This window comes from Sapajus apella, unplaced genomic scaffold, assembly GCF_009761245.1.
Source record: "Sapajus apella isolate SASKATOON/1434 unplaced genomic scaffold, GSC_monkey_1.0 scaffold41, whole genome shotgun sequence".
Classification (NCBI taxonomy): domain Eukaryota; kingdom Metazoa; phylum Chordata; class Mammalia; order Primates; family Cebidae; genus Sapajus; species Sapajus apella.
This window is the reverse complement of record NW_022436981.1, coordinates 14,275,780-14,289,611: the sequence shown is the minus strand read 5'-3', so window position 1 is coordinate 14,289,611 and position 13,832 is coordinate 14,275,780. Positions and strand designations below refer to the sequence as shown.

General features: G+C 36.1%; 1 protein-coding gene across 27 annotated transcripts in view; it reads left to right on the top strand.

The window, feature by feature from the left end:
* DST (dystonin) overlaps positions 1–13,832 on the top strand; it is a 496,895-nt gene that overhangs the window by 201,565 nt on the left and 281,498 nt on the right. The window contains exon 1 of one of the 27 annotated variants that reach the window (XM_032299810.1): positions 11,876–12,169. The exons of 25 other annotated variants lie outside the window; for them this stretch is intronic. In XM_032299810.1, the coding sequence (XP_032155701.1) occupies positions 12,100–12,169 (70 nt within the window). In that variant the 5' untranslated portion in view covers positions 11,876–12,099. Of the gene's footprint in view, positions 1–11,875; positions 12,170–13,832 lie in introns of those variants that run through there. One more of the 27 variants, XM_032299813.1, reaches the window with a different exon arrangement.

Below are 13,832 nucleotides of genomic sequence, written 5' to 3'. Positions count from 1 at the left end.
AGACATTACCTGGTATTACTATAAGCTAGTGAAATAGAAGGGATAATCCAATTATATTTTCTTTATAATCCTTTTTTTTAAAAATCTTACTCCTTTCTGATTCTGAAGAGTACCTAAGTTCTGAATAACTTGTACTAACTGAAATTATTCAGGACTTACAAACTAAAGAACATATATTTAATTTAAATACTTTATTTATAAATAGATTTGACTGTTAGAAAATATTTTTAGGTTTTACAAATCTATCTTGGAACCATGAAGTGATTTTTTAACCACACTAAAATATTCATGGCTCAAAGATTTAATTTTTTAATTTTTTAAATACTTGGTTTGTTTGACTCCATCTCTAATATATGTAACATTTTTATTTTAGTGGCTACATTTACATTTACATAGCTCTTGGATCCTCTCAGGGGATATATCTTCGGTTTCTGTAATGAAGCAGATTTTGTCTGTATTTTGCTAATAAATATTTATGAGGTTGGCATGTGGGAGAAACTAGTGATAATGAAAACGGTCTGTATTTAGAATCAATTGAGCACATTTACTCTCAAGGACCTGTGGTAGATGGCATGCTAAAGTAGATTAAATTAAGTGTGGATCTCTCAGTTAAGAGCATAGAACTTAAAAAGAATCGGCCCCACAGACCCCATCGCAGAAACAAAATTTCACAGAAAAATTGTTTAAATTCAGACAAAACTCTGCCTTTATTATGAATGTTACTTACTTTGTTTACACTTTTTAAAAGGTTAACTAAGTTACATGTTTCTTTTGTTGAATTGATTTCCTTTTATAAGTTGTACTGTCTAAGTAAGTTACTGTACTATTACCAGAGATCACTTGGAATGGCATCTTTCACTATATAATTCTTCAGTTTCTTTCTCATTCTGATTGCTAAAAGAAACAGAAAGCCATTTCTTTTGTAATTGAAGATTTCATTATCAATGGTATGAAGTGAATTTCCAAAATGGCTCATGTAAACATAAAGGTCCATTTTAAGAAGCATTACTGTGTTCTTTGTTCTAGGCTATATTTTGGAACTATGGGCATTTCACTGCCTATGCTATTAGGCTGTTACTCTAAATGGATAATCAGTTGTGTTTTAAGGGTAGAAATAGCTATGACCAAGTGTCCAGTTGATGGATATACCTCCATGATACATGTTCTGTTGCCACTTCCAAAACTCATTTTGTTAACTTACCCTTACGCTTTTCATTTTTTTCCTAAACATCTTCTCTGGAGAACTTTGTTAATTTAAAACAATAGGTTTCTTGGGGTCCCATTGATGATTCTGTGGTTACTAAAGTAGATTGAGATTAGCAGAGACCAGAAGGATGCTTCTGATGTTGCCATTACTTAGATTCCAGGGAATATTTGAGATCAGTGCATTTAAGTCCATCAGATAGCACTAAGAAGAACTGCAGTTTTATATTAAGCTTTCTCTTAGGTGTATAAAGTTCATTATTACCTTTTAGCTTCTAGGCAAGTGTTTGAAATGGGCACTACTATCCCTATTTTACATATGATGCAAGTAAATCTTAGGGGACTTATTAACTTGCTGTAGCCAACAGTTAGTAGCAGAGTGGGGATTTGAGGGTCTGGTATTTCTGCCTTTGAAGTTGGTGCTCTCTAAGGCGAGTTTGTAAGGAAAATGCTTCTATGCAGCCGTTTGAATGTTCTGTTCACTGTTCTCTGTTGCCTTCCTGATAGACTCCCAGTTTTTTAGCATGGCGTATCTTTGTAGGAGTTTTATTCTAGTGTAGCCATTCATGACTCTCTGTATGCATTGCATACTACATCCATGCTTAATCACTTGAATTCTCTGACAGTTATGCCTTCTTCTACCTTATACTCCCCATATCACTGCCCTCTACATAAAACCACACAAATACAAATCAAAGAGATGAAACAAACAGGATAAACTCAGTCTTGTTTATGGTAATACAAACTGCTATTATACTGGAAAGTGCCCAAACAGCCTTAGTAGGTGATTGAATAAATAAACTGGTAAATCCAGACAGTCAAATACCTCTCAGTAATCACAAGGAACAAATCACTGGTCCATGTAACAGTGTGGATGAATCTCAAATATATCATCCTGAGTGAAAGAAGCTAGATTCGAATGATTTCATACTTCTATTTATGTGAAACATTAGAACAAGCATAGCCAATCTACAGTGTTAGAAATTAGGTTGCCTGTGGGAGAGGGGTGGGTATTGATGGCAAAGAGGCATAAGAGAACCTTCTTAGGGGATGAAAATGTTTTTTATCTTGTTTTGGGTGCTGGTTACAGGATGCAAACAATTGTCAAAACTTTTTGAACTGAACACTTAAAATTTACTTATTTTATCTTAATTGTACCTTGATTTTTTAAAAAAACAACATAAAATCAAGCTAAGCTCCTTTTGCATAGTTCCGTCATAGCACTTACCATGCAGTTTTGCACATTCTGGCTTCCTAGTCTGTCTCCCTTTTGACTAAGACAGGATGACTCATCATACTTTTTTGTATTGCCAGGGTGCTTAGTGGGTTCTCAGGAGATGCTTGCTGACTGAAAGGAATGCTACCTTCTTAAAAAGGCTGGCTGTTTTTTTTTGTTTTGTTTTGTTTTTTGAAAGAGTAGCATAGAAATACGGGAGACTCACTTGTGTGCTGGATACAGTCTTTAGAAGCATGGAAATCTAAGCTTCATAAGAGTTGTAATTCAAGCCATTATTAACTTAGTTATAGAGATTTGTTTGCAAAAAGTATAGACTGAATTTGTCTATTTTTAGTGATTTGCTTTGAGCTTTTCTAGTCAGGTGTCAGATGATGCCTGAAATTTAAAATTCCATGATTTCCCTATTCGACCCTCCTCTCTCCTCTTTTATTTTGGAATAATTTTGGCCTGTAGGAGATCCCTGAGTCACACCTGTGGCTTTAGGACTAGTCTTGAAAGTACTTCATTATGGAAATAAATTTTAGTTTCTAAGTTTAATCTCATAGTTAGACAGAAGCTGCTGAATGCTCACTTGGTCTATAGGTAATGGGCCGCATGGTGGTTCCCTATTCTCTGAGAGAACCCAGTGGCTTATGATCTCTTAGGAAAAATTCCATAGCATTTTAAATGGCTGCCTGAATCTGGGACTTCAGGATTAATCCCATATGTTCAAGATGACACCAGTAGTAGAGTCATACATTTAAAAAGTATTATACAAATTGAGAGCTTCTCAAAACAAAAATATCACAAGAATGACTGCTGTAAAAAAATATAGATATCTTTGAAGAAAAATTGGAAGAAAAAAGATGAAAATACAAATTACTGATAATCTTACCACCTACATTTAATTACTAATATTATATTGGCATATTTCCTTATAATCTTTTTTTCTAAGCATTTCTAAGCATTTTTTCCCTATTGGTGATGTCTGTTTAATCAATGCATAATCTTTTTTTTGTGGCTCTATCATAAATGACTTGATAATTTCTCTATTCTTAGATGTTTAGGTTATTTCATGTTATTCTAATAGCTAATAATAATAGCTGAAAATATTGACTATTAACAGGCATGACTTGTATTTAATGTTAAAATAAATATTTTCTTGTTTTAATTTTCGTCTGAAGTTTGGATGTTTTTAGATTCCAGAGCCTGAAGCATTGAGGGTTAAGAGCATGGATTCTGGAGCCAACTGCCTGGGTTTAAATCCCAGGTTCTCCACTTATTTTCTGACCTTGAACAAATTATTTAACTTCTCAATGCTGCATTTTTTAGTCTGTTACAAAGGAATAATAACCATCTGCTGTTGTGAAAAATGTAAATGCTTGGGACAGGGCCTGGCATATTGTAAGGGCTATATAAATATGAGACATTGTATTCATAGAACACAAAACATTATGAACACTTTTAAAGCTTTTGCTCAGCACTGCCAAATTCTGAAAAGGTTTTACCGGCGGAGTCTTCCATCAGTACTATCTCAGGGTGACTATTTTTCCCACACAGAATTAGCTATTAGCAAAACGTCCTCAGTATGTGTCTGTTGTTATTGGCACATCATCATTCAGTCTTTCTTCTTCTTTTTTTTTTTTTTTGTTTCACTGTATAGAAGAGTCTTCTGCCAGACAGTCTTTCTTCTTTACTCTGCTAGCCCTGATTTTTGTTAATTTATCTACTCATTAATAAAAGCGTAGAAACAAAGAAAAATGCATTTCCTCTTCTTTTGTCCCTTTTCTTTCTTTCTTTTTTGTCTTGGGGACTAGAAGGTGACCATGTTACTTTCTCATGAAGATAGATAGGAGGGGCTGTGGAATTTGAAAGTCTGAGACCACTGTTCTCATGGTAGATAATAAAGAAGCATAGAGTATTTTAAAAATGTCTGTAAGGAGATCTGAGAAGATTGTCCACTTCTTCAAAGTTTGCCTTTGGTTTCCAGGAAAAGCAAGTGGACAAGGCAAGAGTTTGCTAGAAAGTTGAGGTATGGTGATGGTCAGCCCAAGCTGATATTTTCTAGTGGGCTAACCTGGGGGAAATTCTTTTCTGACTACAACCAGAGCTACTTTATCTCTGTCTGTTTCACATGTTGTGTTTTGGGTAAGTATTCACTGGGAGAATGAGTCACTATCAAAAACAGGTTTGAACATCTTTTCCCCAAGAGGAAATATGCCTCATAGAGAAGCCTGCGGGCACTCCAGACACTTAACATTTAAGGCGTGCTTTTCCTCTTGCTCATCTGCGCTCCTGGGTGTGGCTGCAGCGAGAGGGGCGCAGTGATGGAGGTGGTAGTGGAAGAGCCCTTCTGGGATGGTGTTGGGTTACCTGGAGTGTGGTTCCTAAAGCCGACTGGGGCATGCATGGTGATCCTGTAGCTAAAGCAGTTGTCTACACCAGCTGTAAACTACACTTAAATAAGAAACTTTAAGTGGGAGGCCATGTAATTATGAACAAACCCAGAATGAATTTTTTTTTCCAGTGGTTCAGGACAGTTGTCTTTGGTGTTCCCCACCCGTTTATTCCTGCTGCTGACTCACTCAGTGGCTGGCCCTGTTCTGTTACAGGAGTGAAATGTGTTACGAATGTGAATCATACCTGTGGTTTCCATTGCCTTAAAAAGTGTGGCCTCACAACCTGAGAAAATGCTTTTAAACTCCCTGGTCAAATTAAAGAGACCAGTGATATGAAAGTAGTTACTAAGAATTCTAGATCACCCTTTTTCATGAAAAATGGAACTTCTTATGTAAGTATTAGGCCATGTATTAAGGTATATCTGATTTTATTCCGTAGGCCATATTCATGGTACCAGTCAATACTTACCAAGAAAGACTCTGATTATATGCAGGATAAACAGAATTAGAGCATTTCACTGTGTAGTAATGTATAGTGTCAGAGAAAGACAAGAACTCCCAGCTCTTATTTTTTTATTTTTTTGAGACCGCGTCTTGCTCTGTCACCCAGGCTGGCATTGCAGTGTCACCCAGGCTAGAGCGCAGTGGCCTGATCTTGGCCCACTGCAACCTCCTTCTCCTGGGTTCAAGCGATTCTCCTGCCTCAGTCTCCCACGTAGCTGGGACTACAGGTACATGCGAGCATGCCTGGCTAATTTTTTTTATTTTTGGTAGACACGGGGTTCACATGTTGGCCAGGCTGGTCTCAAACTCCTGACCTGAGGTGATCTGCCCGCCTTAGCTTCCCAAAGTCCTAGGATTACAGGCGTGAGCCACTGTGCCTGGCCCAAGCTCTTATTTTGACCTTGATTGATTTATACTATCACCTTGAGAAGAATGAAAATTTCTCTGTACCTTTTAAAATTTACAATATAGGGGACTTTTATGCAGTTTATTTAGTGAAGGGCTTGATTCCTTAACAGCCAAGGACATTTTATTTTGGTTTTTCTTTTTCTGGAATTGGTATAGTAAGAAATCACATCTGTTTATCTTATGTCCTGTTCTAGTTCCTTCATGTTGGATACCATATGCGTTTGATTCACCCTTACCTTTTAATTCTGTGTAGTGGAAAGGCTACTAGAATATCTGGGCCAAATTCCAGCTCCGTTGTTTCCCTGCATACAGAAACCGTGGGCTAGGTTATATTCTTTGAAATTTAGTTTAAAAAAATCAGTAAGAAGAGGATGATGATCCATAAATAAAGCAGTAAGAGTGTTGTGAGATGATGTGAAATTCTGTAGTGCATAGTGTTATGACTTTGATGTTTATTGCAGGTGCTTGATATGAATTTGCTGATTTAATTACAGTCTTGAGTGCCTACTACATTATCTTAATTATACCATATTATCACATTTGGTGCTTATAAGAATACTGTGTGAATATGATTCTATTTTATAGATGAGAAAACTTGACTTGCACAGAAGTTAAATCATTTTCCCAAGCTGGAATTGCTAGCCAGTGTTGATGCTCATATTTGAACTCAGGTTTATGCAGATTCCTTGCCTCCTACTGATTCCTAAGTGTTTTTTGTCCTTACCATAGCTGCCTACCAAAGTCTACCAAATACAGTCTAGCGAAACCATATACAGGGTATGCAGCCGTGTACAACCATAACCATATATGCAACCATATACAGGAATATATTTTCTTTAATATTTTGAAGTCTAAAGGCACCTACTTATTTAATGAACTTATGTAGGCATATGTTGTCCAGCTCGGCTATTTGTTGGGACAGAAAATAGCATAAAGGTCAGAAGAAAAAAGATTCTCTCAGAAACCAGTAAAGTTTTGAAGAAACCTGAAAAACTGTATGTATTCCCTGTAATTTGTTGATTATATTTTTATCTGAGTTACTAGAGGTCCTGTTTTGATAATTTTTGAAGGTATCTTGTATGAATTTGATTTTTAAGGTGAACTGTTCTTTTTTCCTTACATATATGTAGTAGTTTTAATTATAAAAGTTTTCAGAACTGAAGATTTTAAATCCCAAAATTACTTAAGGTCTTCATCATATAATGGATTTACCTTACATATAAATAATGTAGAAATAATGCTTATTTAATTTATTTTCATCAAGTTACATATCTGTATGCTTTGGGGAATATTCTTATTTAGATCTCTGGCTAGAAAGAAAGGCTGATAGTTTTCTTAAGGTTAGCACGTTACAGATTAAGAGTCACAGATGCTTTCTGTCCTTAAACAGTGACTCAGGTCAGAAGTTAGATTATACATAATACTTAAATGTTGTAGCAGGATAACTATAATTAGAAGTCTCTTTATGTTCATATGTTTTTAGGATGCTCAGGTTGAAGAAGTTAGATTCTAGGAGTTTTATATTCAATTCTTAGCCGGTTGTGAGACTAGATACCAGTAAATTCCTTGTCAGAGCAGAACCTGATCCTCTAGATCCCAGCCAACAACACTATTGAACCTCAGCTGCTCAGGGACTGCGCTGACAGGAAGGCAGGGATCTGATGATTGGGAGACCAGGTAGTGGCCGAGGAGGAGATACACAACAAAGCATAGCATTTGTATAGAGAGATTTATAGCATCTATAGTTTACATCTCAGCTTACCTCGCACGTTCTACCATTCTATTCTTGTCCTATGTCTGGATTCATGACAAATGCCGGCAAAACCATTCGTTTTGTTCTGTGGCAATTAAACTTTGAACAAGTAGACTCTTCATGCAGCATAATTTCTGACTGTATTCTCAGTAACTGATTATCCTTTCAGAGACTTCCTGTGGCCTCACTATTTTCTATCTCAGATTGGGCAGCCATCCTCTGAAAAAGGTATCACCAGTTATACCTACACCTGTGCTCCCCAACTCTCACCCCTCCCTTTTCTTCTCCCCTCTGCCTTCCCTCCTGCAGCCATGAGCCTAAGAGCAAGTCCAGTCCCACCTGGAGTGCTTAACTCTGTCTTCAGATCAGAATGGGGTATCCTGGTCTGTGTCTCAGAAATTTTTCTATATCTTTCATAGAGTCCACCAGAATATGTAAAACATAAATGAGTAAAATAACTTGAAACACATTTTCCCCTCACAGTTATTATTAACAGTAACAAACAAATAAACCCTCTTTGTAACATAATCAGGCACTCAATCTAGAAATACTTAGAATGAAATATGAAAGATACCGTCTACCAACCCCTCTCCTTACAGCTTCCTCTCTCATCTATTGATGCAACGCTCTTTCTCATGATATACACCTTTTACATATAGTTATTATTTTTCATTTTTTCACTTATCTTGGAAACCTTTTATGTTACTATGTGCATATTTTCCTTTATTAAAATTTTATAGGATAAGTGAAATGTGAGCTATTATTCATTCATGTGGTCCCCTGATGACTGATACTTAAATTGTTTCAAATATTTTGCTATAGTCAGCATCTTTGTATGCTAATCATAAGCAAGTATTTGTTTCCTACAAGTAGAGTTATTGGTTCAGAAAGTATATGCATTTTAAGTTGTAATGGACACTACTAAATTGCCCTCAAAAAAGTGTTTGTGGCTGGGCATGGTGGCTCATGCCTCTTATCCCAGCACTTTGGGAAGCCAAGGCAAAAAGATTGTTTGAAGCCAGGAGTTGGAGACCAGTCTGGACAAAAAAGGGAGATCCTATCTCTAAGAAACATTTTAAAAATTAGCTGGGCATGGTGGGTTGAGCCTGTAGATCCTTTGGATCTACTTTGGAGGCTGAGGTGAGTGGATCACTTGAGCTCAGGAAGTTGAGTCTGCAGTGAGCTGTGATCATGCCGCTGTACTCTAGCTGGATGACAGAGTGAAACCCTGTCTGGCTGGGAAAAAAAAAAGTCTTTGCCGTTTTACACACCCACATTACAGTAGCTTGGGACTACCCATTTCTCGGCATTCAGCATTATCATTCTTACAAATTTATGCCGATAAGAAATCATTTTTTTCTGCGTTTCCTGATTACAAAGATGCTTTAGTATTACTCCATATTTATGTTGGCCATTTGCATTTCTTCTGTGAATTGTATGCTCACATCATTTGTAATTTAGGAGGAGCTGTTCTTTTTTCTTACTAATTAAGAGGAGTTACTACTCTATTTGGATATTCTTGATGTATATTATATATATAACAGGTATTTTCTTCTCGTGAGTTTTTAAACTTTGTTTGCATTGTCTGCTGTTATATCAGTGGTTTGTTAAATTTGATAGTTTCATTGGTTTAGGGTTTTTTTTGTTTTGAAATATTCTTCCCACCAAACTATTTTAAAATCATTATTTTCTATATTTTTAAATGGTTTTGTTTTAAAAATTGTCTTATTTCTAATACTATATAATTTCTTCATGTACTGCCAGGTAGTATAAATCCAAAGATTTTACTGTAGCTGTATGTTGGACTTGTTATTTCCATACTTCTGGAAATGTGCAAGAAGAAAGCTTTTCGCAAGCAGCGCCTTACAATATTTCTTTGTACATGCAGCACCATGAGAATTTTCCGTTGCCAAAACAGAGGCAGACAATATTTATTATTGTGAGATCAACTGTAAGCCTTATGTCTATGGGATTTTGCAGTCGTGGCTAAGCTAAGAAATTACTGGGAAATAACAGCATTCGTATACTTTCAGCCATGGAGTCCTAAAGTATTTTGCAAACTTTTTCTTAATGATAAATAATTTCATGTGATATTGTTGGTAGAATTTTCCTGCTAAGAACCTTCCTTTTAACAAAAGTAGGGTGGAGGGGTGAATATATGGGGAGTGGGCTGTGGCTAAGGCTCAGAGTTATTACATAGCTTCCTCTAAGTTTGTCCTCACACAGAGGTGTCACAGTCCAGTGGATGAAAGTTGGATTGACTAGAACATGAACTTCAGTTGTAGGTCTATAAAATAGAAATAAACCATAATGATATTTCTGTGGGGAATGAATATTTGGTAAGATTTTTCAATTAAAATGAGAGTGGGAACTTTTTCCTGTTACTCATTTTAATATGTGGCAGCTACAACCTCAGGTCACCAAGTAATGTTGGCTGAGATTTCTGTGGTTGAAGGTCAAGTCAGGTAGGCAAGGGAGGTGCCGCTCACTAGAGTGAGGCAGTGCTGGCAGCTGATGATTGAGTGTGAGTTGATAGCTCACAGGTAGTTTGAGATGGGATTCTAGAGGGGATTGGGTGGTGATGTGCAGTGTCTTTGATTTGTTCTCAGCCAGTTCCCTTTTTACCAGCTGTCCATTGTTCATCTTTTTCAGGAACTGATCTTTTCAATGATCCCAACTATTCCTTCCTTCTTTCTTCTGTAATACCAACAACCTTACAGCTGTTCCCTTGCAACATTTTTACTGTATTGTACCACAGAGCTCCTTCTAAGCAGTGGTGGGGAAACTGACTGACATCTTTTCTTCTCCCTCCATATTATTTCTACACAGCTTCAACACTTCATGTTTATGTTTTTATTTTTATTTTTTCAGATAAAGCCTTTTGCAAAGTATTTCTCCATCTTTTAAAATTTACATCTGATTCTTAAACTCAGAAATCTCATCCTTGCCTTAAATTCTGATGTAACTTCTTTGTAAAGCATTGCCGCTCCCCTCCCTCCACTCTTTAGAATCATTAAGCTATGGAAGGTAAATTTTATCTTCTGTGGATTCCCACCACTGACAATTGGGCCAAGCCTTACTTTTTACTTTTTGTTTAACTCTTTTTTTTTAAAGTTAGAATTTTATTTTCCACGTATGAAATTATAATATCGAGTATGCTTTTACTCACTGCATTCCCTGCTCTTGGTAGCTTTGTGATCCTGGGAAGGTTGTTTAACCTCTAAGTGCCTCAGTTTCTTCATCTGTAAATGGAGATAATCTCCGTGGGTTGTTATGAGCGTAACATATAGCATATGTGTGTTATATGTGTGTGTAACTGAGAATAACACCTGGCAAATAATTGTTCTCTAAGTGTTTGCTCTTATTATTATAATCCTGGTTTCACTAAAATAGGTTCAGTCTTTCCTGTAGCAGAGGCAAAGGCTCTAAAGATGATTGGGAAAGGAGAGATAGGAAGAGAAGGGCTATTTAAGCAGATACTTTGAACTTCTCAGTATGAGCTGGTACAATTTATTCATTTATGGTATATTTAGAATAGGGTTAGAAAATCATATGAAGATATTTCAAAGCATCTTGGCAACTATTAATCCAGCAGTATTGTGATGGTATGATTGAATGCTTGTTCTCTTTTGCTGAGATAAGTAGTGATCATTTTTGTTGGTTGTTTTGGAGTTAACTGTGGGTACAGTTTCTATTCAGGAAGGTCTATCGGTCTAATGTTTTACACAAACATAGGGAATGCCGAAGATAGTTGGCCTTTTGCTTGTTTAGAACAGGGATTCTCATTTTGTGACTTTTCATCATTCATTTATTCATACCTAGAAGTGGAGTGCTCCTAAACTGGAGGCACCCTGCTTTTCCTGCATTATTAGATTAGGGGTCTTATTGTTCGAGGACATAAACGGTTTGGAATCACACTTAAGTTCCCACTGTGGCTGTGGAATTTTAGGCTAGATTCTTAATCTCTACAACTTTGATTTTCACAGCTTTGAAGTGAGGACAGTGCTACCCATCTCAGAATTGTTGTGAAATCCAAATGAAAATTTATCTATAAAGTATACATAAAGAAATGCCCAAGAGTGGGTTACTTCCAGAAGGATGTGTGCCAAGCCTACAAAAGTGATCCTTCCAAATCGTGATCCTTCCAAATCACGTTCCTAGCTGATGTATCAGGGATAAGTTAAACAAGTTAGGCTGGATTTTTTTTTTTTTTAAATTGTGGGGGAATTCTGCCTGGGGTGTTAGAAGAGAGAATGTGATGAGTTAGTTCAGCTGTGAAATCTAACATCCTATTGGTTTGCCTCATTGCAAAACATAAAAAGGGAATTAAAACTCTCTTCTTTTAAAAGACTTCTTATGAACAGCTTTAAAATGAAAAGGAGAAATAGATAATTTAGTTTCTTTTTAGTAATAGCTGTATATATCCCCTGCAAAAATAACAGAGGAGTCTGGCTTTGCTAATGTTTGTTTAAAAGGAGGTGTTGACCAGTTTTCAGCTTGCAAGTAGGAGTGTCTAGTCAGTGTTTTCTTTTCTACATAGAAAGTTAACAGGACTCTGACACATCAGAGTTTGTACGGAGAGAGATTAGGGAAGTGCCGCACAGATTTCCTGCAGAATGATGGGGCAGCTCGTGAAAAATGGTCAAGATTGGAACGCAAAGCTGGTGGGACTGATGTGCTGTATGGGTTAGTAGTATCACCTATGGTATCACTTTTATGTTTTCAGAACTGGGAAGGGAAAGTTGCACTACCTGCTTTGGTTTGCATGGCGATAGTTTAACTGATTATTACACCTTTCAAAAACCTGTACTGAAATCAGGACAACTTCTGAGGCTCCCTGGAGAGAACTCCCCCAACATTGTTGTCCACAGAATATGTATTTCTATAATCTTAATACTTACTGTATGTGTGGTGCTCAGTGAGTTTCGCTTTGTTTGGATTTCACTGAAAACCAGTCAATATAGATTATAATAATCAGTGCTCTTTTTGCATTTATTTGCCCCCCCCCATTCTGTTATTTTTGTCTTCAGCAGCGATACATATTTTCAGCTGTTACACTTTATAAGGGGGATATAAATATATATTTTTATTTAAAACTTAATCTATAGGTAAAATAATTTTCAAATAGAGGATTGTTATAAAAGTTCATTCAAAATTATCATTCTGTTGGTTTTATAGAATTGTTTAAAATGACAGGGATGATTTTCCCTTTTTGTTGCCGTAGCAACGTTGCCCTAAATATAAATCTCAGTGTTAGACATCTCTAACTGAAACGAAATAAAGAACCATTATGAGACTTGTAATTGGAAAATTAGATGGTGTAATCTGGAATACTCCCTTTTGAAATAACTCCCTTTTGAAATAATGTGTATGGAAAGTAGTGTGATTTAGAAAGTCTTCCCAGACTTAAATTATTCTCTGACTCTAGGCTGCTCTCTTGAAGAAAGTTGAAGTCTTTAAAATTCACATGAACTTTTTCTCATTACTGTAGCATTATGGAACCTTCTTATGTTAAAGGGCTTACTTTGGTATTTGAATGGGATTCAGTTAAGTTGATCATGGTTTAAAAGAAAAGGTGTAGGCTGTAAACAGTAACAGCCTACACCTTTTCTTTTAAACCATGATCAATTCAGAAAACAGTATCAGAATTTATGAATTAAGTGCGTTGTTTAGCTTTAGTCTTTGTATCTTATGTACTTTGGTACAGATAAAAATTCCTAGATACTACCTCAGTAGTACCTACCAAATACCGTGTTATTAGCAGTGCTTTTGAGCCTCTAGCACAACAAGAACAACAATAAGAACATCTCATTGATCAAAAGAATCTTTGTATAGTTATATTATTTAAGTGAATTTATCCTCTGTACTTAGAAGTAAATTATTTGACTAAATCAGCTTTCTTAACATAACCGCTTGGGTAAGTAATTAGCCAATTTATCTATAGAATCTGTGTTTTACTTGATGTTCCTTGAACTATAGGACCAGTTTTTATTCACTTAGAAAAAAAGAAATCTATTTTGTTAACCCTTTTGTACCCAAGAGGAAAAGGCTTTATGTAATACACATTATACATTAAATTTATTTTGTGACTTGATATGCAGGCTCTCTTCTTGAATTGTAAAGATTTTTAATGCATTATTAATTTTTTTTTTTTCTTGAGGATTTAACATCAGGGCCTTGGTTGTTAATTAATGGGAATAACATGAGTATTACCTAGGAAGTAATTTTTTTTTGTTTACTCTGCTTTCTTTTTGCTGGATGCTTAGAAAAGCACTGCTGAAAATGTGATATGAGTGCTAGACTTTGGCACAGAACTTCCATTGTTTGCAATCACTTGTCCAAAGTTCAC